General features: G+C 37.8%; 1 protein-coding gene across 1 annotated transcript; it reads left to right on the top strand.

Moving 5' to 3' along the window:
• The first annotated feature begins 788 nt into the window (after positions 1 to 788).
• Positions 789 to 26,321, top strand: LOC119774379 (lysyl oxidase homolog 4). Its single transcript, XM_038271862.1, has 15 exons — positions 789 to 930; positions 1,771 to 2,043; positions 2,941 to 3,611; positions 4,245 to 4,456; positions 13,081 to 13,119; positions 13,215 to 13,422; positions 14,028 to 14,208; positions 17,309 to 17,463; positions 17,553 to 17,720; positions 18,225 to 18,387; positions 20,098 to 20,341; positions 21,395 to 21,510; positions 22,369 to 22,505; positions 25,204 to 25,315; positions 25,409 to 26,321. Exons 2-15 carry the CDS (start codon positions 1,776 to 1,778, stop codon positions 25,477 to 25,479), a joined length of 2,745 nt encoding a protein of 914 aa, XP_038127790.1. The 5' UTR covers positions 789 to 930; positions 1,771 to 1,775; the 3' UTR covers positions 25,480 to 26,321.
• Positions 26,322 to 27,134: the final 813 nt, after the last annotated feature.

Here is a 27,134-nt window from a genome sequence, read left to right as displayed (position 1 = left end):
TTAACTGCTACTTCTAGAATTCTGCTAATCTACAGTTGGGGCTGAAGAATCATCAATTTATGTTTTGTTCGCAGGTTGAAAATAGATTAGAACTGAATTAACTTTTAGTCTGAAGGTAATACTTAACACATAGAAGCACTGATTATATATCCCAGTGGAAGAAATCCTGAAGAAAGTTTCTCTATTCTTAGAAAGGTTTTGCTGCAAGTCAGGAGGTGCCACGACTGAGGATGTTATGAAACTCCGTTTTATGCACACATGTACCGGGCAGTCACTGGGTTTGTGCTTAGCACATCTTACGACATCCCCTACAGTGAGCACAATTTATAACGGTGGATATATGTGCGTATGGATGCACTGGTTTGGAATTGATTAAAGAGCTGAAGAGGCTCAGTGGTAAAAACTTTAAAAGTTTATTTAGACTAAGACTGACCATGGCTTAGAAAAGGTGGTGAAATATTTCAATAAAGGAATAAAACAAAAAGTGTAGTCTTTTATAGATTTGCTTCACATGTACATTTCCAGCCATGTGACCAACTCACAGGTGGCTGGTGTAAAACTTTATTCAAATGATGTAAATATACTAGCATTATTTAATTATTGTACAATTATTTTTGATTAAAAAAAATACTCCCTGTGCATATTTATGGTTTTTTTTTTTAAGTAAATGGTTATTTTCTATTTTACAGATTTTCCTCTAAAGCGCAGTGTACAATGGAAAGGAGAAACGTGACTGCAGTGCAAAGATGAGGGGGCAGAACTGTTTAAATGAATAAAAATAGGAGGGATTGATGAAGTTACAAGATCTGAGGGAGTGACAGAAAAAGAAAGAGGGAGGGAAAGAGAAGAACAGTAACACAAGCAGGACCAAAGTCCCAGTTTTCTCTCCCTTCTTTCTCCCAGTGACTCCAGGGTGAGATCTACAGATAGGTGAGTTACACCTCAGCATGGTGCACTTTATTGTCTTTACTTCTACTTTTGTCTAATCTAACCTTTAAAATTATAAATGTCGAATGTTTTTAGCTTTATTGATTTGGATCTGTTTAAGTGATTTAATGACAGCTTTTTAACTACCCTTCTCTTCATAAATTTGGACTAGATTTTATTTCTGCAGTTTTGCATAAAAAATATATAAATAACAATTAACTGATGCATTTAATCAGATGCATTTTAGAGTCTCATTAGTCATTCATTTCTTTTCTTTTTTCAGTTTTTGTCCTTATATCATTCAAGGTAGAGCATCATTAAGTACATAATTTCTAATTAACCAAAGCATTTCTTTATAGGCTGCATGTTTTTAGTTTTATTATAGTGTGTGACAAAAAAAAAAAAATCTTTATGACAGTATTTATTTGCTTTTGTGTCTGTTGGCTAAATACGAGCAGCTAAACTGGAGGGTTTGTGGCAAGCCAGAATTTCCGTTGGCTGGATGAAGAGACTACTTTTAGCTTTGGTTATTACACCCTGCACCCTGACTGGTCCAGACTGCCTCTCAGAGCTTCTGTCCTTCAAATGACCGATTATTTTAAATAAAGGAAAAAAAACACAATCCATAAATCTTTCAACTTACTGTGGAGCATCTCATCAAGGTTTTGAGAAAAGTTTCTAATTATATGCTTGCAGGGTGTGGAATGTGAGCTCCATGTCTGTGCATTATTTCAGGATTTTTGTGGTTACTTATTCATATTTATTTGGGGTCCCCAGCTTTTTTTATTTGCACACTTCCATCAGCCCTCCTTCACACCTGACTCTGTCTCTCTGTCTCTACAGCCAGCATGCTGTCTCTCAGCTCCCTCTGCATCCTCCTTGTCCTGCTTCTCCTCCATCCTCCACAGCTGTATGCGCAGGATGTGCTGGTACGTCTTGCAGGCGTGGGTCGGAGAAATGCAAATGAGGGACGTGTGGAGGTGTTCTACAACGGCGTGTGGGGCACTGTGTGCGACGACGAGGTGGACATTAAACTTGCCAACGTGCTGTGTCGGCAGCTAGGCTTCGAGCGCAGCTTCACCTGGGCACACAGTGCCAAGTTTGGCCAAGGGCAAGGTAGAGCCAATAAGAATGCAGTAAATTGTTCATAAGCAGTGATTTCAAAAGTATTTAGAAGCAAATACATAGATGTCACTTAATAACTATAGATTTAAATGGATTTAATTTTGTTTTTATGTCTGTTAAAAAAAAAAAGGAAATTTGTTGGGTGAAAGAAAAATGACACATGGTAGGACTGAAAATATTGGAGTAATTTGTGTGTCTCTACGAGCATTTGGTCACCTAGATACTCTTTGAAATAATTATTTTTGTAATCTTAAACTTAATTCTAATTGGATGAAGTGTTGGACTTTTGTGCATTTTGATCCTTCCATTGTAAAAGTATACCAAGCTGGCTGGTGGTTCAGGATCATCCAAATATTCCTTCTGCTTTTCTTTTATCAATGGCTTTCTTCTTTTTTCGAAATCTTCTTAGATTAATGTTCTACTTTTTACCTTAGGCAGGTTTTAAGTTATGCCATACTCCTCCCATTTTCAGAATACAGATTGATCAGTGTCTAATTGAACTGCCATTTTTTTTATAACCCAGCCCTGCTTTAAATACATCTACTGTACAAATGTCTTCCCAACCTGTGTGTTATGTCAAATGTTCTTCATGAAATTGTTCTCCACTGCTCCCTTTCATACCTCAGAGGCCTTGAAAAATAAAATGGATTTTGATGCAATTTGAGACTGAATTCCACACTGGTGGCCTCTTTGTGCTATCTAGACAACCTCATGTGGTTGCAGATGTTTTTGTTTTTTTAATCATCAGTAAAAAAAAAAAGTCCTGAAAACCATGAGTTGTTTTTCATGCACTTTAGAATCTTACTTTTTAACAGTGTTCCAAAAAAGTGTTGCATATGTAAAGTTGTAGCCAAGCACTTTGATTACTTTCTGTGCTTTGTTTTATAGGTCAGATCTGGTTAGACAATGTGCGGTGTCAGGGCTCAGAGGTCTCTGTTGCACAGTGTCAGTTCAGCGGTTGGGGCATCAATGACTGCACCCACGCTGAGGACCTGGGTGTCATTTGCAGCCCAGAAAGAAGACCTGGCTTCCCCCCTGTCACTTTAGAGGAGACCCCATCATCATCAGGTCAGCAGCCAAGGCAGCAGAGACAAAGAAACCCAGCATCACCTCAAACACAGTCTGTGTCCCCAGCAAACCCTCCCTCTTACTCAGCAAGAGGCCATGAGATAGCCCTCCATCGCAACACTTCCCCTGCCCGTCGCGGAGGTGTCTCTCCACGGGAAAATGGCCATGAGATCCAGATCTCGAGACGAAATCGAGGTGGTTCAAGAGGAAACCAAGGAGCCAGCCCTGCATTGCCGCGAGGCCATCAGCTGCCCTCACGCCTGGTGAATGGTGACGCCTACAGGCAGAGGCAGGAAACGTCGAGAAGTAGTTCACAGGCTGAGAGGCAGGAGTCTGTATCGCAGGTGAACAGCCAGCCCCAACCTCAGCCCCCTGCCCAGATCCACTCTGAGAGGAGGAGTGACAGGCATCAGCAACCTACCGGAAACCATGTAGAACCAGACCTAGTTTATCCAGATGTGGATCTGGAGACAGATGCACAATACACACAGGTGAAAACACACACAACCATGAAACACACCCAGTCTGCTTTGGTACAGATTTGAACTGAAATACTATTTGCAATGCCACAGGCTAGCAAGCATATATATAATTAGAGACGTACCTAAAACCTCAAGCTGCTTCAAATCCGAGACTTGAGCACCAAGATGTTCTGAAGTTTAGCCTAACCACCGGTGGCTCATCTTCTAAAGGAAACATCTTGGATCAGAGGAAATTGAGCCATCTGTCACTCATGCTTGCTTTTCTCTTCCTCCTTTCCACTTGCAGACATGACATTTTCTCACTCGTTTGTAAGCATCCTGACACATTTACCAAACTCTGCCTTTACTGTTAGTTTCCTTCCTGCTCCCCAGAGCCCAGCTTGTGCATGATTAGAGAGGGTGATGATTAAAGCATGTTATCTTTTTTTTGTTATAGCCTCGCTTGCATGCTGTCCGCAGCAATTTACTCAAACAAAGCCACGGTGGTTTGCGTGAGAGGGGAAGCCGGTTTTATTACCTCATCATGGGGCTCCACCAAAAGTTTCTTTATTAGGAGATTAGTTTAAAGAAATAAAAAGAGAGAGAAAGAAATCCATGGCGATGTAAAATAAGTATCTACTTATCTCTTTTATAAACACACAGGGATCTGGAAGCGTTTCCCTGGAGGAGGCCCGGCTTCGGCCTGTGCTATCCAGCAACCGTGGTGGTCTGGTGACTGAAGGAGTCCTGGAAGTGAAGTATGCTGGGAAGTGGCGTCACGTGTGCAACAAGGGATGGGACTTGAGCAGCAGCCGTGTCGTGTGTGGCATGTTGGGGTTTCCGGCAGCAGAGCCCTTTGACCAAAATGCTTACAGGTAAGAATGTGTGACCTGGTAGACGACAGAGAAGTGAGGTCATGGAAAGAAGCAGCAGCAGCTCCTTTGTTTCCTAAATGTGTTTTTTTAAGGAAATAAAAGGTGAATGGGGTCTTACATCACTACACAGGTTACTCTCCATGTGTGGTTTGATGCTACAGAGGCAGCTGTCATTAGTCCAACCACACTTGGCCCTATCATTCACAATGACATTACTCAGGTCCAGTTGTCCGACAGGTCTGCCTCCTTCATCAACTGAGTGGGCCTCATCTCAGACCTTGAAAATAGTTCTTTAAAGCATATAATTAATGTCAGGGTCAGACAACAAAATTATAATGCTCATATGTCTTTATATATGCAGTGCTTAGTAAAACCTTTTACGTCTTTTCTGTTAGCCTTAAATGGTTTAAAGCATCAAACACATTTCAGCATCAGTTAAATATAACATGACACAAACCATGATTTAATTTATTAATTAAAAATAATGTATCAACAGCAGGCCTGTTCATTGTTAAAAAGATATTTAATCAAAAACCTCATTAAAGGAAACTTAGCAGCAGCAATTAGCCAAAATCAAGTGTTGTTGATAATTGAAAATTAGTCTTTTAAATCCCTTTGTACAAATTAAGACTCATTTAGTGCAGACTGATGGGTGTGACCCAATTAAAAACTTTATTTTTTCTTAAGTTATACTTATTTATAGCTGTTTTTGATCCATTCAACAGAACTTTCACATGTGCTTCACATTCCTCTGCAGCTGTGAAATCAAAGTGTACTTGAATTAAAATCACAAAGAACTGGCCACACATTTTGCTTTAAGATTTTCTACAAGAAAACAGAACTCACTGCTCCATTTATTATGGACCTAAATAAGCTAAGCAGCTTATTTTCAATACCACCATCATATATCAAGTAAAGATCTTTCTCCGGCCATTGATACATGCTCCAAAAAGTTCTACTTTTGTTTAATTAGTGCAGATTATGCTGATTTTTTTTCTGAAGAGTCTCAGGGAGTCATTATCTTATTTTTTTTATTTATTTTGACAATGTGAGATAGGCCTTTGTATTACATTTTGTTTTGGTTTTCACCATGGAACTCTGCGCCGCCCATTTTTGTTTGTCCCCATTGTCTTTTACTTTAACAGAGGCAAGTGGCATGATGATGCATGTCAGATTATGTGATGCCAGATAAGATCCACCTCCTCTGTGTTCTGGTAGTAGTTCTAATGTGTGATTTAATCCCTTTTAAAAAAGCTATTTATTGAAGGTTGTTCGAGTATGTTAGCTTTCAAACAAAATCAGGAAGGCCAAGGAAGACAGCAGACAGGTCAGGGATGATGGAAAGGTTTAAAGCAGGCTGAGGTCATAAAACATTTCCATAAAGCACTGTATAACTCCTGACCTGAAAATGGAAAAAGTGTGGGGCAACTGTGACCTTATCAAAGTTCAAATTAAAAAGCATCAAACATTTGACCCCTCAAAGGTGAAGAGATAGGAGCTAAAGACAGAAGTAGGAGCAACAACTTGAAGTATTCAGATTAAGCCCAAGACATGGCCATCAGTCTAAACCTGTTTGTGGAGGCCCAACAATATTACTCAGAGAAGTAGCCAAGTGGCACCTAAAAACCCTGGAGGAGATCTGGGGAATTACAGGTCAGATGAGGAGAATTTGTTGGAAAGAGCAACTATAACAAATCCACTTTAAATCTACTATTTGTTGTTAGTTACAAGCCATGTAGAGGAAACAGGAAACATTAATAAGAGATGCTCTGATCAGATAGTTTCGAAATTAAAGAATGTTTTAGATTTGTGGTTCTCATACCTGGTCCTCAACTACCAGTGCCCTGCATCTTTACATTTCTCCTCACCACCATACATCTGATTTACATGCAAATGAATGATTAACAAGCTTACGCAGCACTTTGAGGCTGCCAAAGAGGTCATTCAATTATTTTAATCAGGTGGCTGGAAGAAAGAGACATCTAAACATGCAGGACAGTTGTACTTGAGAAGCAGGTTGGAGAACTACTAGTTTATAAAGAAAAAATGGAATGAAACATCTACCATATTTATTTAATAACATAAACCATGAAAAGTTTTAATCTTATTCATACCTAAGATATGAAAATCAGGTCCTCAAACCAATACCTCACCATTACTAACATAAATAACTTATAATAACATTGTAAAATATAAAAAAGGTAAGCTTTTCTTAGATCAAAATTTTATTTAATTAAAATCTACAAATGAAAATTCTAATATCAATCAATTATTCTTGGCCCCAAAACCCCCTTGTAGAGCAAGTAATCTAGCAGAAATATTTCCTTTCCCCACAATATTTTCTAGTTACCTATTTTTGAATATTCTGCACCCCTTAAGCCTTTAAACACATAAATTCAACAAATTTAACAATGCTTTTGTGTAAACACCAGAAGCTTCAGCACATACTAAGAGGCTTGAAGTGGCCAGCCTTTAAAGTTCATAACTCTGCTATAATCCCTCAAACCAAAATTATTTGCTCCACTAATAGCACAGAACGGGGATGTCAATATTTTTCTGTGTAAAACTCTTTTTAATCTGTCTGATTTTAAGCATAAAATACGCACTGATGCACCTACACAAACTTCCAAAGCCCTTAAGAAAATACATTAAAAAACCTCAACACCTTTCTTACACCCTCATGTTAAGACATCCCCAACTATTTCCAGGACTGACTCCCTGTATGCACACAAATTTGCATGCAAATGCACACAAACTTGCACTGAAGCAAATACAGCCCTCCATGATCTGTCTGCCCACAGAGGTCTTTTTAGGGCTCGGCTAACAGCAGGACTGCACTGACCGCCGGTCTGCAAAGTACCATCTGTCTCTCCGTGTGAGAGGCCAATAATTACCCCCTGTGTCCTGAGTAGCAGAAAACAAGCTGCTTCTCCTCAGCTGCCCCATAAAAAAAAACCCATAAAGTGTTTCATAAAGCTGGTTGTTTGTATCTGTGCTGCCATCTTGGTCAGGATTCTTTGGAAGAAGACATGTTTCATCCCAATGGATCCTATTTGGTTAAAAAAAAAAAAAAAGCTAAACAAACAAACAGATCAGGATGGAGTGTTGTGAGAAGAAATATTTCTGTTTTATTCAAGGTTGTTTTTCTATTTGCTTTATTTGGCAGCTTGTAGGTAAATTAGTGGGAATATTACTTATGGCTCTGTTTTGTTTTCTATTAAACTAAACCACATGGTTTCATAACCAACATCAGCTTTGAGAAATTCCTCATAATCACCCAGAGAAACATCACAGATTTGTGCCAAAAGCCAATCTAGCAGCTTGTATAAAAACTGGGCAGAATCCTGTTTGTTTCTTCTCATCCTCCACCCCACTGGGGAAATGACTGGAGCAAATATTTTTATCCAACAGTAAATACACGAGGAGGGTTAAAAAGATTTTTTTTTCCGTTTTTTTTTTCATCAGGAAAGAGGAAAAAGAAGCATCCGGTTGATCAGATACTTGGACTGAATAGCGGCTTAGATGGTCTCTTTCCTTCTACCTTAACTAACACATTTTTTTTTTTGTACATTCCTCAGTCTTAAAGAAGGCTTTTCTAGATTAACAAAGTGAAATATTACTGTGATCTTAAAAGCTGTCAATTTTGTTACTGATGAAGGACAAACATCTTTCTTCAGTCTGGGGCTGACGTCGTTTTTCAGAGTTGAGTTTCTTTGAAGTGCTGTAAGAGATCCCTCTCAAACAGTAATATATGAAGGAAACCACATTAAAAGTTTACTGATTGCATCATACTTGTTAGGAAGTATGTAACTAAAAGCTTTGCGTTGGACCAGAGCATGAAATTCAATTAAAATTATGAAAGCTCTGAATCCATTTGTGAATCTCTACAGATGTCTGGCTAATATCTGATCAGAAACCAACTTCATGTTTGTATACAAATTATTTTTACAAGTATGAATAAATTTGAGCATTAAAGGTACAGTGAAGGATGTTCTCTTTTCGGGTGGATCATCAAAATTAGTGGTAGTCCTAACTGTCAATCATTTTGGTGTTTCTCATGTTTACGTAAGGTCGTCCTGTGTGCTCGTCTCCATTTTCACTTACCGGTGGAGGGTCTGATATAGTGGAAAAATTGCAAATCTTCTTTTGGAAAGAAAGCTTTTATGAGCAATACAAATGGAAACTTTTAAATAGAGTGAGCACGAGGAGAAATGGGCTCGTGCATGCTCTCACATGAATTTATTAGGCGTTCCCTCTCGTGAGCGGGTACAGGGTTATGCATGTGCCTTTTTTTTTATTAGAGCGGGTGGGTCTTTTCAAAAGTTTGTGAAGATCCTCCACTATATCTTTAATTATTTAATTGTCTGAAAATGTATGGGTTATAGCACAACTGCTATGGAGGTGAATCAGCCATGCCTGGCTCTCATTGCTCTCATATTAGAGGATCCATAGTTTAGACAATGAGAGCATTAATTACTGTAGATTAGCATCCAAATTCCCCATGGTACCTCTGGAGGAACAGCAGAGCTCCATAGATGGTATGCTCTGAGTAGAGGACAACTGTTTGTCAGTCCAACTCTGATGGAAACTGATGTTCAGAGGTGCTCTGTGTCAAATTTGGCTGAGGCTGAGGTATTTTCCAAAGATTATAAATAAAATGATTCGCCACTTTAAAGGTCCTTTATCAAACTTTTTCAAGCCCTCCAATTCCCATTTAAGCTAATACATAAGAGACAATGTAGTCAAGAGCTACATGGGATTTATTTATTTTTTTAATGAAATATAGCTGTTTTCTTCTAAACCCATGAAAAAATCTTACCATAAATATAAAGCCACTTTTCTGGATGCCATCCATTTTATGACATACTCCTGAGGCTGGACAAAGTCTAATACCTCTCACGGCCCAAAAACTGATTTTATTGACCTAGACATTGGCTAAAACAGAGGTTACATCCCTGTGCAGATTAACTGCTAAAAGAGCCACCTTGTCTTAAATATGAGCCAGAATAATTACACTGTATCTCATCGCTGCTCCTTAATTTGAGAAACCGGGTTGTTGTTTTTTTACAGTGCCTGTGCAGCCCAGTTTTGGCAGCTCCTTCCTACAGCCCGCCTTCTTATGATGGCTGCTAGCCGCTAATTTTCACAGGTTTTCTGCTGCTCAGACAGCAGAACTCAGCGATGCATGAATCAAGTTAAATACCACTTTGTCTTTGATAAAAGCAATGCATTATAATATAGTTAAAGTTTGAAAAATATGATAGGTAAATACAAATGTACACCAAATATTTCAGGTTTTTATTTCTCCTATTTTTCTTCAGCTTGATAATTATACTCCAGTTTGTTTTGGTGCTTCTGTATGTTAGTTTAACATTGGATTAAAAAAAAAATTCTACAAGTTTGGTCATTTTACCTGAAAATATGAAAAAGTATCAGACTTCTTGTAAGGAGCCTTTGCAAGTCAAGACAGGAACCTTAAAAGCGATTATGGTTTATGGTTACAGCTTTGGTCAGCTGAACGGTAATTTACCGAATTTAGCTTTCAAAAGGCAGGGAAGCAGTTTGTTAGTGCATGCTTGTTTATCACCCTTTATTTGACCTAAAGTCACAGACAGAAAGCAGTCAATATGATTTCTTTCCCAAGGACAAGGAGTACTTAAAAACACCCACAAAACTAATTTATCACTAATAGGAACGTTTCAGATCAGTGTATATCAACAACATAAACTGTTTAATTCATTCAGCTGAATCTGCTGAATACTCTGTGTACTCAGCAATTTCCTGTCTGCCTTTTTGTTCTTTTTGTAATGGATCCCTTTGTCTTTGTTATATTTCCTCATTTTTGCAGATGTTTTACTCCCCCTCTTTGCTGTGCATTCAAAAACCAAGCAATTAATTCATTTCCCAGCTCTATTGTTTCATTCTAAGTCTCTTTGAAGCTGACAGTAACTTCATCGGTTTCTCCAGTTCCATTTAACGCTTTTTAAAAGCAGTGTTTAATGCCTTTGTGGTACTTTTACTTAAAAACCATCTTCTTATGGAAAGAGCATCACTGGGACCCCTGTGAGTTTCCTTCCTTCTAGAAAGGATGGTGGAAGAGAGAACGGAGCTCTCCTTTGTTCCCATGCAGCCTGATTGTCCCATTGAAGCAGGTCTGAAAATGAGCAGAGGTTTGTAATAACAGGTTATCTTCAACTTCTTGAGAGTCAGCTCTTTCCAATGTGGTTTCTCATTTTGCACTGTTGACTTGCATTAAAAATCCCACTGAGCTGAAGATCATATAAAAAAAGACTGCTTCCCAGTCAACTTAGTGTTCTGGACCTTTGCACAGCTCACAACTGTTGTCCACAAACTAAAATACTAAAACAGCAAGACAAATCCAGTTTCAGGCTTTTCCCAGCCCACCAAAGAGTGCCCCACCATCGCCTGGTTCTCAGAAGGTGACATACATCTAAAAACCAAAATAGAATAATTTTCCCTTTCCAACAAAGATAGACCATTCTAATAAAAGCTGGAGACTTCAGCCTTACATCACTTGTGCAGCGTTTCCCAGCATGCTCTCATAACGTTTTGTAATGGCATTGGCTTTAAAGAGCTTTGTTTACAAGAAGACAAGCCAGGGGGAGTCGATATGTACGTGCATATTTCCCTGTCTGCTGTGTGTGAACCAACATGCTACTGCTGGACCACAAGGCAGACACTGCCAAGCAGAGCAGGCAATTATATGGGTAGCGCTCTCACCCCTCTTCCCCTGCCTCCAAACCATGAACCAACTCCCCCACACAGTCTGTCTCTCTCATTTTGATTTACTGCCATGTTGTGTAAGGCTTTAAATGGTGCGAGTACACACTCACCCACACACGCACACACAGATATGGTTCTCTCACATAATCACTTGCAAACAGATGCTGTAACACACAACTAAAATGTAGGCTTGACTCATTTTTGTCTTTGATTGTCATTTTATGACAGTCTAAGATCCACCCACAATTCGATAGGCTCAGCTGCAGTACAAACATCTTAAAATACCAACAAAGCCTTTAAGGTCCTATTAAAAACAATAGCTCTTAAGAAGCCAATTTTGGACCTAATTTCAGAAATAGGTGTAAGCATCTAGTTCAGAGGTTAGCTTTTAGATTTATAACTTGTACCATGTCTGTATATCGCTAAGGAATCCAAGCCCTGCAACCATAGATATAAACAATTTCATTGTGAAAAAATATGTAAAAGAAAACAATGATGAAAAGAGCTAAGTTTATTTTCCCAAATGCAGGGTTTCAATGATACATATGAATGGAGATGTTTAATGACATTAAATCCATTAGGCTTTTCCTCAGTAGTCATCATATTGAGAGAGAAATAGGCAGGAGTTTCCTGGATGGGAGGAGAGTTACGGGGACTGACTTTTTGTTGCCACTACTAACGTATATGTTTCACATGTAAAAACTTGCTTACAAACTGTTTTTTTGGTGTTGAACAATTCATTCCTAATCCCACGAAGTGCATTGAAAATGTTCTTTTTGTTATCCCAGACAGATTGTCTATTGATTTGTGTTAGAGTAGAGAATCTCTAAACAGTGAGCATCCGAATGTGTACATTCCATCTTCTTACTACAGGGTGCTACAATTTGTCATATTAATTCAGATTAAGATTTTACTGATTTTTATTTGGGGGGGTTCTAAATTTTAGCGAGAGTAACTAATGATTTCACTTAAGTGTACAACAGACCATGACATAGAAAATATATTTTTAGGTTTGGATACAATCCACACAAAACCAAACTTTCAAAATAGAAGTTTCTGTGGTTTGGGATTCACAACTTTTTTTTTCTATAAAACCACCCACCCTCAAACATTTTGGGGGGAACAAATTAGGGAAACACTGGGATGCTTGGGTTTTCCTGGAGAGGAGATATCTTTTTTTTAAGCTGCTAAATATTCAATTGCATAATGGATCTAGTTTTAAATTCAGCTTTCTGACTGTTCATTCATACAGAGCAACAGTCACACAGCACCTGTCTGTGGTCATGCTGGCTGATCCAAGCGGTCGGCTCTAGTGTTTTTGTGCACGGGAGCACGTCCAGACTGACGGGGGCCTTGTTTTGTTTATCCACACTTCTTCCCCTGGTGGATGGGGCTCTTGCTGAAATAAATACATATTTGTATTCTTTAAACTGTCTGGTTTCATTTATGAAACCAGACAGTTTAAAGAATCCTGTTAGATTTGGCCCCTTTGCAGAAAACTGACATGCAGTGAATGGATTTACACAATTTTAATAGCCCTAAATGGCGTACCATTTTACTCTGCTCGTGATTTTTTTTTTTTTTACATGGTTGCCTTAAAACCAGAAATGTACTGTAGAAATATACTAACAGTAAAATTGAAATACAAATAAACACAAAAGGTTTGAAAATCAAAAGAAATAAAGAGAGATGAAAGGGAAATACTGTTTTCATGGTATTTGAAACCTTCCTTTCTGTTTCTAACATTACATTTTCCCAAGGAAGGAATGGAGTCAAGCATGACTAAAAAAAATAGAGAATATGGGTTTCTTTGGTCTGTTTAATTTGAAGCCACACAGTTTTAGTTCCATCTAATGAAAATACCCCTCTGTGCCCTTTAGGAAACTTTGGGACTCTAAGTTAGCTGATTCTTCATTAAGGTAAAGTCAAACTTTAATCCTTAAAATGATTACATTATAATCAATCTTTCTATTTAACTTGAATTAAGTTGTGATGTGCTTAATGTCTTTCCCAGGCTAAGATCCCAGATCAGTAAGAAGGCTTACTGGGTGGAGAGGGTGCAGTGTCAGGGTATGGAGGTGTCCTTAGCGCAGTGTCCTGCACAGCTGTCCCTCCCCAGGAGTGATGTTCCATGCAGGGGGGGCATGCACGCAGTGGTCCGCTGCGTCCCTGGATACCAGTTCACCCGAAACGGCAGAGCTCCTGCTCCACCTCCGGTTGCGGTAAGTGTAAAGAACATATATAAATATATATAAAACATCCTAAACTTAACCCTCACAGTGAGACATTTTTGCCATCTGCAAAGCTCATCAGTTTCACAAACATTTATAAATAAGTACATTTGGGAAAATGGCTGTATTCCTACTAAGGTTATTTTTGAATAGTTTTAAGCAATTTCTCCCTCTTTTTGCACTAACAAAGTTTACCTTTCAGATTTAAAATAAAAGGCAATATACACTGATCATTTTAAATATCTTGGTCACTTCACTAAACCTGAATGATTAGCTTCCCTGTTCAACTATATCCAATCAGCAATTCCTTTACTTTTAAAACATTTTATTAGATTTCGTTTTCCTAATTTGCTCAATATTTTTTTTTATATGTGCCTATTATTAATCTCCACTAACTTAATAAAAAAGTATCATGCTACTCAAACAAATCGATGGTCATTTTTTTTTCCAAAAAGATCATTCATGAAACAATACATTTTGTTAAATGACCATAGCTAACAAAATAGTTTTATCTACAGCAGATAGGAAAATAAATAAATTGCAATATTTGAAAGCTCTACTTTATGAACATCTAATTTTAAAAATATTCCTTTTAGCCTGTTGTCCGCCTGAAGGCTGGGCCTCGTCTCGGAGAGGGCCGTGTTGAGGTCATGAAAGAGGGAAAATGGGGCACGGTGTGTGATCACCTCTGGGACCTGAATGCAGCCAGTGTGGTCTGCAGAGAGCTGGGTTTTGGGTCGGCTAAAGAGGCTCTTATTAACGCTCGACTTGGACAAGGTAAGATAAAGAGGAAAATCTGGAATTTCTCTTTTAGTTTCTGTATTTTACTCTCATAGATAATATTCACTATTAAGTCATATTATTTGAAGTCAGGTTCCATAATAAGAGATAGCTAAAGCTCAGCTTTTTACAAAATGGCCAAAAATCCCGGACATTATTTCTGTATCCATAGCAGTAATAGTATAACTGTAATAGACTAAAAGCGTCCCAGTTTAACCGACCAAATCTGAAGCTGCTTCTACATCTCAATTCACTTTTTCAGACAAATAAACGCAGCAAGAATGATTACAGCCTGATCCCTGCAGACTGTTGAGGAACTCTCCCCATGACCAATTATATAAAGTGTAAACTAAGCTAGGAGGGTCAGGCGAGCTAAAGAACGGCATGTATTGTTGTCAAAATAAACTTGATGGTTGAGAAAAGTTTGCTCAGCTTTGACACAAGAATGTCAGGCAATCAGTGCCAAACAGGAGCAAACATTCAGATGTAATTGTTTTGGGTTGAGCTTTTGTTGTGGGTGAGAGAATGCACCCTCTGTAAGTCAGCGGTTGAAGAGTTTGAATATTTTCCTACAAACAGCAGTGAGACCCCACTTTCTCACACTCACTTGTCATGGTTCTTCTCGCCATACCTCAGCAGTCAGTCTGTAATCACATTCATTTCCTCCCATTATCCTTCTGCCCAAATGAGCTCTTAACCCGCTCTTTAATGATCTGGGTGTATTTTCTTCTCTCTACTTTACTTGATTGAATAATTCATGGAAAGTGTCTGTTTGCTGCTCTAAATTCTTTATTCAATTAACTAGGGTAAATAATCAGGTTTTTAGAATGGAGCAATGGTATTGTAATCTTTAAGGATATTTTTCTAAATGCAGGAGTAAACGTAAAGATGGCTGTGTAGTCAGCAGACAACCTGACGCTGTACACTTGATGACATCATCAGCTTTTTAAAGCCTAATTATAGGGCTTTAAAGGGCTCCTGCCTGGGCCTCAAATACCTATGCAAACACAGAGGTGCTAACAGATTTTGCCCTTTTCTAGCAATTTGGGATCTATTTTAGTATTGAGATGCAGGGAGTTCTAGGTTTCCAAGCCACATTAGAAGTCCAGAACACATCTGGGCTTTTAATGGAGATTTCCGTTTGCAGAGCCATTTTAGAATCATTTATGTAGCATGTCCAAGGTTTTGTGGACCACTAAAGATGTACTACTTTGGGGATCTCTTTCATTTCCATTGATCATAACATTCACTCTAATATTGTCTCTGTATCCTCATTATTGGATCATCTGTGTGAAATACATCTTTTATAGCTATTATTATATCTCGTAATCAAAAAATAAGCAGATACATTGCCTTCCAAGTTGGGATTACGGATAGCTGCACTATCCGTAATCCGACTTTGTATGTTTTTTTATTACTATTTTATATTCTCATATTTATTTACATCAGCTGTATGTTTAGCACCTCGTCACTCAAACGTTTTTGTCGTTCTTGTAAAAGACTACTTTGCAGGAAAACATTTTCCTGTTCTGATTTGGGCATTCTGTAATGTTTTTAATGCATACAAAATGCATGTTTTAAGTACAAGACCGCAAATGCCTGATGTCTCATTTATGATAACAAAAATAAACAGGTAAAGTGTTAACAGCATTCAGTCTAGGTTTTATAACTGTAAAATATGCCTTGTATGAGTCTGTAAATGGCTCCTGTCTGGGCCTTAAAAAACTACACAAACATGAGTGTTTGCCGAGAAACTTCAGTCTTGTGTGTGCTTGTATATAGCCTGTTCAATGCTGTATGAGGTCATGAAGAGATCTAAATTTGAGACCTTTTATTAACTGATTATCCCCTTACATCATTTATAGTTATATAACTGCATGTCATTTAGTTTCCTTTTTAATCAATTTTCATTTCTTTAAAATGCTGGTGGAGATCCTTAGTCATCCAGGCTATAGTCATTCCAAAAAAGTAAAAAAAAACAATAAAAAAAAAAACTCTGGACTTTGTTTTCCAAGTTTGAAGATGTTTCACTTCCCATTCAGGAGGCTTTCTGATTTTAAAATGTCTGAATTAGCGTTAAGATCCAAGATTTATAGAGAAGCCCAACAAGGCCTCATTTTGGCTTGTTTTGGTAAACATGCAAATTTGTTTAAATGTTTGTTTGAATAAGTTTCCTGCTATAATTTACATTATCCCTACTTCTGCAGTTAGGGTGAATGTCCCATAGGAAATACCGAGGCTTAAAAGCAGCTACAGTACTTAAAATGCTAAACTTCTCTTATTTGAAGAAGTACGATAGATTTGAAAAGTCTGCAGACCCTATTAAGGATGAAAGATTACTTTGATGTAAATAAATGAGAACAATATAAAGAACTCTAGAAGTTGTTCCACTTTTTATGTGACCTAAATCCCACGTACAACTGTGATGAAGACCACACTGAAAATAAATGCATAGAAAAATCTTTCATAAGTATACAAATGCTCTTATAAGCAGGGATATGGTTATTTTCAGACTAAACCATACATTTAAATAACTGCTTAATAGGAGGTAATGTACCATCACTTAACGTGCCTCTGATTCACCACATATAAATGTCAGCTGTTAAAGGTAGTGCTGTTTCCCAGTGTTTTCTGAAATCATTTCAGAGGCAAAAAATAGTATACAGAGAGCATCAAAGCACCATATAGATTTCCTACTAGAAAAGTATGAACCAGGAGGAATCAGGGCCCAATGGAAGAAAGTCAGCATTAATTTAGGAAGATATGGCACCACACCAACAACAGGACATCCCTCTAAAACTATGCAGAGATAATATTGATACTAACTGGTGATGCAAGCAGTTTGCAGTCATTTTAAATGGTTAGTTGGGGACAAGAAAACGTCATTAAACAGCAAAACATATGTCCAAAATATATTAGCTTAATGCAGCCACATTATTTTAGATTTCTCCCTCCTCAAAGATTGAAGTTTCTTTTACACTTAGGCAGCATACTGTAGGTTATGCATTTGAAACTACTTCTCTTGGTCAATAAATGTATGCTTTCTATATATCTATTTCTGTTATACCTCAGCTGTCTCTCTGTTGTCCCTCCTCAGGTACTGGTCCTATCCACATGAACAGCGTCCAGTGCACAGGCAGGGAGAGGTCTATCATGGATTGCTCCTATAAACCAGTACCACTTTACACCTGCAAACACACTCAGGATGTAGCAGTCCGCTGCAACATCCCAGACACTGGCGTTCAAACAACCGTAAGATGAGCAGAAAAAGACACATTTTTACATGCAGAGGATTGTTTCTGCTCTGGCAGTGTAACAAGCTTTCCTCAACGTGCACCCAGGTGCGTCTGGCAGGTGGGAGAGACCGTGCAGAGGGCCGTGTGGAGGTGTTGGTCGAGGTTGGAGGAGTAAAGCGCTGGGGCTCAGTTTGCAGCGAGAACTTTGGCCTCAACGAAGCCATGGTGGTCTGTCGGCAGCTTGGCTTTGGATTCGCCTCCAGAGCTCATGAGGTGAATTCTAGTCGCCCAGCAGTTTCCTTTTTCCTTCTGTGAACTTTGTTCTCTCTGTGCTTCCTCTCTCCCTCTCCATTCTGGTGTTTGTATGAGTGTGCTGTGTTATTACTGAGGCCTGAAGTAATTACAGGCTTCTCAAACTTCCACTTCCAGTGCACTGAAAATAAAAGAGGGAAAGTGAAGCAAAGAGAGATCGGATGGAGGGGGGGAATTCACAGAGCAAACAAACTGAAAATAGAACAGTGAATGGAAACAGCAGCCCGAGTGTGTTCTGAGGGGGGATGCTGGGAATATTTAACAAGCAGTTTTAAAATTGTGAATAAGAGTGGAAAATGTGATAATGTGTACTGATAGTGCATATAAAAATGTGTTCTGGTGTTTATAGTAGAGGCAACTGTGTGCCGTTAGTATCTAAATCCTTCATAATTGTTCCTCATTATTCTTCCAGAAACGCTTAAAAACACAGTCTAACTGTTTTACTCATGAACTTGCTCTTTGCAGGAGACCTGGTTCTGGTCGGGATCCCCGGATGCCAGTGAGGTGTTGCTTAGCGGGACTCACTGCGTGGGCACAGAGATGTCCATACAGCAGTGTCGCAGGAATGACCAGGTCTATTGTCCCCGAGGCGGAGATGGCAGAGCTGCAGGAGTGGCTTGTGTGGAAAGTGAGTCTAAAACCGGTGACTTAATCTGTGGCAAAGAGATTGTTAAAGGAAACTCCAGCACATGCTACACTGCATAGTTTATTTACAGGCTTGTGGGAGACTTGTATTATGTGAAACTGGTATTTCAGCTTTGCAGCTGTTTGCCCCCACCGGCTGGTAAAGTGTTTATTTCAAACCACACTATAAATCTTTCCCATAAGTCTGGCACTTTCCCTTTCCTTTGATCTCTGAAGAGATGCACTGATATGAATTTTGCAGCTGATTTCTGAGTTACTGATACTAAATTTAGTCCGTTCCAATTTCACGTAAAAAAACTTCAGTTGAAGAAGAAAAAAGAGATAAAAATACACAATTTTCTGCAATGGACTGGTGACCTGTCCAGAATGTACCCCGCTTATCGCCCGCACACAGCTAGAGAAAGCACCAGCACGCCTCGTAACCCCAGCAGGGATAAGCGTGACGGAAACTGGATGGATGGATGGATACACATTTTTTTCTCTAATATAGGCATAATTTTATGAACAGCTAGTTATTAAATAGGTCACATAGCCAGATGTGTGAAATTGAGCTGCTATCTAAAACAGTGATTATTTCATATCATAAAGTAAAAGCAAAATTATTACAGATGACAATTTAAGCAGTCTCCCTGTGTGTACTATACACTGTAGATAATGTGTCATTACATAAATTCTGTATTTCCTTAAGACTCTAATTGTTACGTCCACCATGTGTCCTGGCACATGGAGGATGACAGCTTAAAAGGATAATCCAGGGCATCATTGTTGCACTACTAGACATTTACCCTTCTTGTTTTCTGGCTCTTCTATGTTTGGCTCTCTCTCCCTTTCTTGCAGCCATGTCTTTACAAAAACAGTTTTTTATGATTTACTTCCTGCTGTTGTTGCTTCCTTTGAGTTTCTCAACACCCGACAGATAGTCAAAGCTGTCTTCTACTTATCACAACTTTCACTTTTAAATCATTATCCCGATCAGCAAAACTTGGCAGGGCTTAGTTTGGCACGTTTACTCATATGCAGAGTTGTCAACTTTTCAGTATAAAAGCAGCTGGTTTTGAACCAAAAACTCATTAAAATATGTTAAAGTATGTGAGTAACTGGCCATGTATATGTACGTGTCTCACATCTGACACACCCTGTGTATATTTAGAACTAGAAATGAACTTTCTTCGGTTTACGTTTTTTCACTTTTTTTATGTTTAAGTTTTCTTATCTTTGTTTTATTTAACTCTTTCGTTGAATTAGGACCATACAACAACTTACAGCAAAACATCACAATTTTTATTTACCGGTACAACATTTCCAACAAACATTTTTGTGAATTTTTCTAATCTAAAGAGGACAGGAAAAAAAGTCATTAGTATGGTAGAACAATAATGCTAACTAGTCCAACCTTGGAGCTGCTTTGATTGCTGTGGAGGAAAAAAACTGCCCTTGAGAGGAAGAATCGGGTATTATGAGGTGTTACTTGTTATTTTACCTTTCAAGGGCTATTTTCTTCTATGCTAAAGGAAAGATGACATTTTTGCTTTATATCAATTTAAATTCTTTGGCCAATATTTTAAATGCTGAGTCTGATTGTAATAAAGGACAATCAAGCAAACATAAGGATTATATAGGATAGATTTTAATTAAAATTGTTAAATCAAAGAAGGTTGTTTCATACTTTATTCAACCTCTATGATTCATGCAGCTGCTCCTGACCTTGTGGTGGATGCCCAGCTTGTCCAGGAGACGGCCTACCTGGAGGACCGACCTCTCCATCTGCTGACTTGTGCTAACGAGGAGAACTGCCTTTCTTCCTCTGCTGCCAGGATGAACTGGCCCTATGGACATCGCAGACTACTGCGCTTCTCCTCTCGCATCATGAACGTTGGTATGGCTGACTTTAGACCAAGAGCCACCAGAGAGAGCTGGGTCTGGCACCAGTGTCACAGGTAGGTGACAGGAAGCTCCCCAAAGCTTGTTTTCTGAGATATTCTACAGCTGCTATAACTATCTCTGATCCCAGTACAACCAACTTCCCTCAAAGGTCATCTAATTTGTGTATTCTTCCTAATAATGGGTATATCTGCTCTATGAGGGCATTATTAGAAGTTGTTCATGAACACCACTGAACAAACAGAACAATGAAAACTAAGGAACACAGCAGATGAACTGAGAATATGTGGGAAGGCTTTGAAATTACAGGTGAAGTAAAGGCTTAGATGGGATGGATATAAATGCACACCCCAGTTTGGGGATTATTCTAATAAAAGCAAAAAGTAAATCTATCATTCCCTTTCCTCTTCAACATTGAACACTTACAATTTCAATAAAAAACATTAAAGTTTTTGGTTTTAATCTGACATAATAAGCCATTCTCTTCTCACAACTGGGCTGCTCCAAGATTTTACAATATAAATATAACTACATAGTAATTCCATATGCTGTAAACTAAAGCTTTGCTGTCTTACATGAATGGAAACACAGAATTTAGAAAGTGAAACAGAATCCCCATGGACTGCATAGAATAGGTTTTGTCTATAAATAGTCAAAATCTTTTAAATGTATGTTATTTTACAAACTAGAGACAGATAAAGTTTACATTTAAAATCCTCCTCACTGGTTAGCCCTGCTGTTAGTTATAGGAAGGACTTATTTCAGCCTGCTGGTTTCTTATCTCGGCAGATGTGGTTCTGTGTCCTAGAACAAGAAGCACAACCACAACACAATTACTACCTACTCCACCAGCAAACACATGGTTTGACTTACAGTTTTGGTAATGTTTGTTTTTGGTATTGCTTTGTGAGGCGAGGAATAGTATCATCAAACCGAATTTGCTTTTCCCATGAGCTTTTATCAGCATTTATCATGTCTGTTTGACAGCTGTAGAGAACATAACATGATTTATGGTCATCATGTTTCATACCAAAATGAAATCAAGGCTGCACTGTTTTTCTTTTGTAGCTTTATATCATATTTTTGCTTTTTCTATGCATTTCTTTCAGACACTACCACAGTATTGAGGTATTCACTCACTATGATCTACTTACCCTCAATGGGACAAAGGTGGCTGAGGGTCACAAAGCCAGTTTCTGCCTTGAGGACACCTACTGCCCTGATGGTAAGATGACCTCACAAAAAAGGATTTAATCCCTCTTTTTATAAACATCTCAGACATTGTTAAAAAATAGTTTTCCTGTTTCTGACTAAAAGTTTTTAATATTTTCTAAAGCTCTATTCAGATCCTTTGGGTCCCGTTTAGAAACATCTTTAAAACGGCTTCTAATTGCAACAGAAAGAACAAGACATATGACACAGTGTGTGAAATAGGGGATATAGAAACAGGACAGAAAAGATCTGAAGGCTGCATCATCATCCAGACAGTCCTCTTTTAAATGAAGAGTTTTCAGCAAATAGCTTTTTGAGACTCACTTAGTTGTGGCTAAAACATGATTTTCTCCAAAGTTTGTTAAACTTGCTGGCTGTCTAAATGTTGCAAATGTGTTCAAATAGAAAAGGAAACTAATTATGTCTTTATGATAAATAGATCATAGACAAAACATTATTTTATTAAAAAGATTTAAAAAAAAATTTGAATCTTAAAATATTTTATTTGTAAAGCAAATAAAAAGATTGAATTTACGCAATAGGTCTCTAACGATAGTCAGTTACTAGAGAGAGAACCTTGTGGATTTCTTCTCAAAAGTTGTCCTGAGAACTGTTTTTTGAGGCCACTTTAAAAGTTAAATAAAGCGTTGATTATTAGAAAAACATTCTAAAGGAATAAAAGATGTTTTAAATAAAAAATTTATGCAGTAACGATCGGACTTTTTAATGGAAAAACACACAAATCTTTGCTTGACTACGGATCATTCGAATGTTAAAACTGTTTCAAGTCTATTTTTAATGCACAGTCACTGCTATAGAAAAAGCTCTACCACACAGATATAACTCAAGTATGAGTGTTTCATCCCTTTAGGTATCCATAAGAGATATGCCTGCTACAACTGGGGTCAGCAGGGCATCTCCGTTGGCTGCTGGGACACGTACCGCCATGACATTGACTGCCAGTGGATCGATATCACAGACATTCGACCCGGTGAATACATATTCCAGGTCAGTCAATTCAGAACAACTTAAATAAGATAATGTTCAGAAAATTGAAAATCTATCTATCTATCTATCTATCTATCTATCTATCTATCTATCTATCTATCCATCCATCCATCCATCCATCCATCCATCCATCCATCCATCCATCCATCCATCCATCCATCCATCCATCCATCCATCCATACATACATACATACATACATACATACATACATACATACATACATACATACATACATACATACATACATACATACATACATACATACATGCATCACCAATCCATCCACCATCCATCCATCCATCTTTATATTAATAATCTTTTTTTTTAGTTCAATTGGCATTTATTTTTATTTTTTCAAGTAGACGGGAAATGGGATTAAACAGAGAGAAGAAAAACATGTGGCAAAGGTGACCAGGCAGCAGCCTGAACCTGTGACAGCTTCATCGAGGACTAAAACCTTTGCACATGGGTTGCAAGCTTCCATCCATTCACCCCACTAGCACTGGGGAAATATTTGCTATCAACTCGGATTGCTAAGTTCAACTCAAAATCCATATTTATTCTACTTGCTGAAAAATCATTAATGGTTTTGGTAGCAAGCTCCTTCATCAGACATGACAGTCAACAAGCAAAAACTTCAAGTGAGGAGTTTTTGTTTCAACATCTGAAGGCACACAAGATAAAAGCTGCAATAATAGGCTGTAATTTTAGCTAAATGGCAGTTGGCTGAGTTTCCAGTCATTCAGGTGTACAGCAGTAATGCAGCTTAAAGGGTGTGTGCGTGTTTAGGGAAAGTAAATTTAGTCTAGATTTATATAGAAAGCAGACCTACTGTTAGTCCGCCCTTTATGGAAAGAACAAACCTACTGGCAGTCAAAAAAAAAACCCAGTCAGCACATTACAGGTTGAAACGTGAGCTTGTCCACATCTTCCCTCTCTATACCAAAGACACCCAATCTGCTGCGGTGACATAGTCATCCCTCTTGCATCTCTGTCGTTTGTTCTATTTATTCCAGCAGCATCAGCAGGACGGTGTTTACAGTTTGTCTTTGTTTTTCTGGTTGTTTGAGTTGAAATCAAAATGTTTAAATCAGGCTTGTACTTGTGCACATGTAGCTCCAGAAAGTCTGTGAGATATACTTTATATCACAAGGGTTGCCCTAACTTTATGACCCAGCAATGGCGGTGTGACTGTAGAGCGTGAGAGACTGAGGGAAGGCCAAAATCTGTCTCATCTTTCATTCAGCTGGGTTTTTCGGTGACTTTACCGGGCAGCCACTTTAAGCACCATACATTTACACTGATGAGTCATGTCCACCTCAGCTCCATTGCCCCTGATTGGGCCTGTATCTAAAAGATCAGCACTATAACCGCTCAGTCTTTTACGCAAACAGGCCTTTCATTGTCCCTTAAAATTGCTTGTGGGCCCTTTGTTTCACATTATTACAACAGCTTTTAAGAAAGCATAAACTGCCACAAAGTTGATGTGTTTTACACCAAGGCTATAAAGATTTATCTGAAAACCCTCTCAAGTCTCAACTTGCAGCATATGCACATACAGACGGAGGTTATGACACTAAATGCTGACTGAAAGGTAGTAAAAAGAATAGCAGTTATGAATATTTTTAACCCAGAATCTGAAGCTGTAAATATAAATAAAACCGCACATTTTAAACGGTACGTAAAAGAAATAAATAAAACTGGGCCGCTTTAATGAATATGTGGTCAGGTTATCTGTTTGATGTGTGCATCAGGAAAATTCATTTGTGTGCTTTTCTTATATATGGGAGGCAGACAGACAGAGTGGAAAACAAGCCACCATGGCAACCAACCATGGCGGCAGTCTAATGATAGACTGCAAACTCTAAACCATCATCTGCATCTCTGGGCCTTTTCCCCCCTTTTTCCTCTGTGCAGAGATAACCGTGGAAAGTGATGTCATTCATTGCCTGAGTTTATACATCAGATGCCATATAGAAAAGCAGAAAACAATAATCCTGTGGCTTTTCTTTCCGACGGGCTCTAGTTTCATAACTGTCTGAAAAAGACAGCGTGTTCCAATTTTTTTTTTTCTTTGCTTTTTTTTCAAGAGACACCATATGCAGTGTTTTCTTCTTATTTGGGTCTACAGCTGAACATGTTTTTCTATGTGACCAGGGAGCCTTGAAGAAGTCATTGATCCCCATAGAGAAATCCATATTTCTTTTATTCCACATATCCATCAACCTCAAATCCACAGGTCTCACCACCAATCTGAACTCCTCGTTAAATATTTTCACATTACGTGAAAATCACAGATATATTTTCGTGGGATATGATCTTGTAGATCAGCACAAATTAATTTTAGCCTGTGGAGTTTTTGTGCAATTTTCTATAGACTTACCATAAATCCAGCTGGTCTTTGAAGGCTTCATTTGTTTGTTTGAGAACATTGTAAAGCCTCATGGCATACAGGAGACAAATGTATACAAACTAAAATTCTAAATTTTTATCAGGTAGTCAATTTCAAAACTATTGTGTTTTTCACAAGTATGCCTCACTTTGTATTCAGATAGAAGATGTTAGCCAGATGAGGAAAAGTTCAAGGATTATCGATACTTTTGCGAGGAAATATAATTTTGTATTGGAATATAACAACTCATGAATTTATTTATTGTACTCATCCAGCAACTCACTGTTTCTTCCTCTTGTCTCTAGGTTGAAGTGAACCCTACCCTGGACATGGCTGAGTCTGATTTCCAAAACAATGTGATGCGCTGCAGGTGCAAGTACGATGGAGCACGAGTTTACCTCTTCCGCTGCCATGCAGGTAATGCTGCTTGTTGCTCATGATACCCCATCCCCATCTGTCAAAGAGTTTGAAATGATTGTTTTCTTCTTATGTTTTTCTTTTTCTCATCAGCTGATGCCTACAGCGCTGAAGAGGAGGACTTGTTTGACCACCAGCATCAACTTTCCAATAACTTCTTGTGAATTAGGGAACATTTAAGAACTGTACAACATTTCTCCAGACCTCAGAAGTCTGGTAATGAAGAGTGAAGGAAAGTTAATAAAACAAAGAGCTGAGGAAAAAGGGAAAAAAGAGGGAGGAAGGAAAGGACAGAAATTGCTGTTTAGGATCATGTGATAGATAGAGAAGAAGATAGAGAGAAGATTATCATTTTGTTTGGAAATTATATAGAAATAAAGAACAAATGTAGGACGAGAAAAGGAGGAAAAGGAGACAAAAGCTGGACCATGATTTGTGATAAAAACAGTTTACAATGTTTGAATACATGTCTTGCTATTTTAACAAATGTTAATGCCTCATTTAAAATCATAATCACAGTTGAAAGTATTGATATGAAGGCATATGAGGAGAAACTATCATGGATCAACTGATTGTCAGCATATTTACCCAGGTAACAATGGACCTTAAGAACATTCACTGTCCACCTGACAGCATCCAGGATTTACTGTTAGGACTGTGTGTTTTTCTATATTTTATTTTCAATTACATTTTATTTCATCTCATGGTGCTATTTTGCTTCTGTTTAAATAAATACTGTAATGTATTGCAAATGTATTGTCATGTACAGTCTTATATTACCTCTCTCAACTATTGTTCTTCAGGTCTTTAATTTATGCAGAATTTTAATGTACTTTAAGGTTGAAACTTGTTTGTATTGATAATTTTATTATGACAACTACTTCCATTTTGTTAGATTTTTCCTTGTTAAAGACAAGGGAACAACATGAGATCTGGTTGTACCAAGACATCACGTTTCAAAGTACTTGATAACAGTAAAAACAAAATAAAAGTCAGATTGACAAAATCTCTGATCATTTCAGTACTGGTTATTTATGGGCAGAGCCTGCAACTGCCAGCTGAAATTTTTATAAAGAATCAATAAAGAAACACATAGAAAAAGCTATATATATATATATATATATATATATATATATATATATATATATATATATATATATATATATATATATATATATATATATATATATATATATATATATATATATATATATATAAAGGTGGTAGATATGTTTTTAATCAGATAATATTCAGGTGTGAGAAGACACGTTGATATAACAACACATTTAATTTCATAGAATGTGTTAATCATGGTCAAACAGATAACTCTGTACATATGTAGAATAACTTCAAAATGTAGGACTTTATTAGCTAAAATTATTCAGCCCCAAGCCTGAAGTCCAAACTAAAAAACTCAACTAAACTAAGCTAAGAAGGTACTCAAAGAAGGAAAACATGTTTGAAAACCATAAACAATACAGTTACGCAATGATATCACCAAAATCAGCCTTTACACCACAATTTCCCCATTGTTGGACAATAAAGGGATTTTATTTTCTATTCTATATCACAGTTCAGCATGGATTATCGGTTTGAGAACCAAGTTTTATGTTAAAGAGGTTGTAATCAAGTCTTTAGCTTTTAATTAATTTAAGGCAATTGGAATTTGTTCAATTGGCAATGTAAATCTAGGAGATAAATTAAACTTCATTTGGTAAAATTATATTTTATTAAATGATTTGCTTCATCAGAAATCAATGAATTGGTCTTAACCCTTTTTAATTAAGCCTATAGCTAGCAGAAACAAGGGGACTCTCTA

Source organism: Cyprinodon tularosa, unplaced genomic scaffold (genome assembly GCF_016077235.1).
Source record: "Cyprinodon tularosa strain WSP-4 unplaced genomic scaffold, ASM1607723v1 ctg81, whole genome shotgun sequence".
NCBI classification, from domain to species: domain Eukaryota; kingdom Metazoa; phylum Chordata; class Actinopteri; order Cyprinodontiformes; family Cyprinodontidae; genus Cyprinodon; species Cyprinodon tularosa.
Note: the sequence above shows the minus strand (reverse complement) of the source record. Positions and strands in the feature narration are given on the sequence as shown.

What these genes read in the sequence shown, in the direction of transcription:
- LOC119774379 (XM_038271862.1), top strand. Translation starts at nt 1,776, where the DNA reads ATGCTGTCTCTCAGCTCCCTCTGCATCCTCCTTGTCCTGCTTCTCCTC. An exon ending in TCGCCTCCAGAGCTCATGAG is followed by an intron (nt 17,721 to 18,224) that starts GTGAATTCTAGT and finishes TGCTCTTTGCAG; the next exon opens with GAGACCTGGTTCTGGTCGGG. An exon ending in CCGGTGAATACATATTCCAG is followed by an intron (nt 22,506 to 25,203) that starts GTCAGTCAATTC and finishes TCTTGTCTCTAG; the next exon opens with GTTGAAGTGAACCCTACCCT.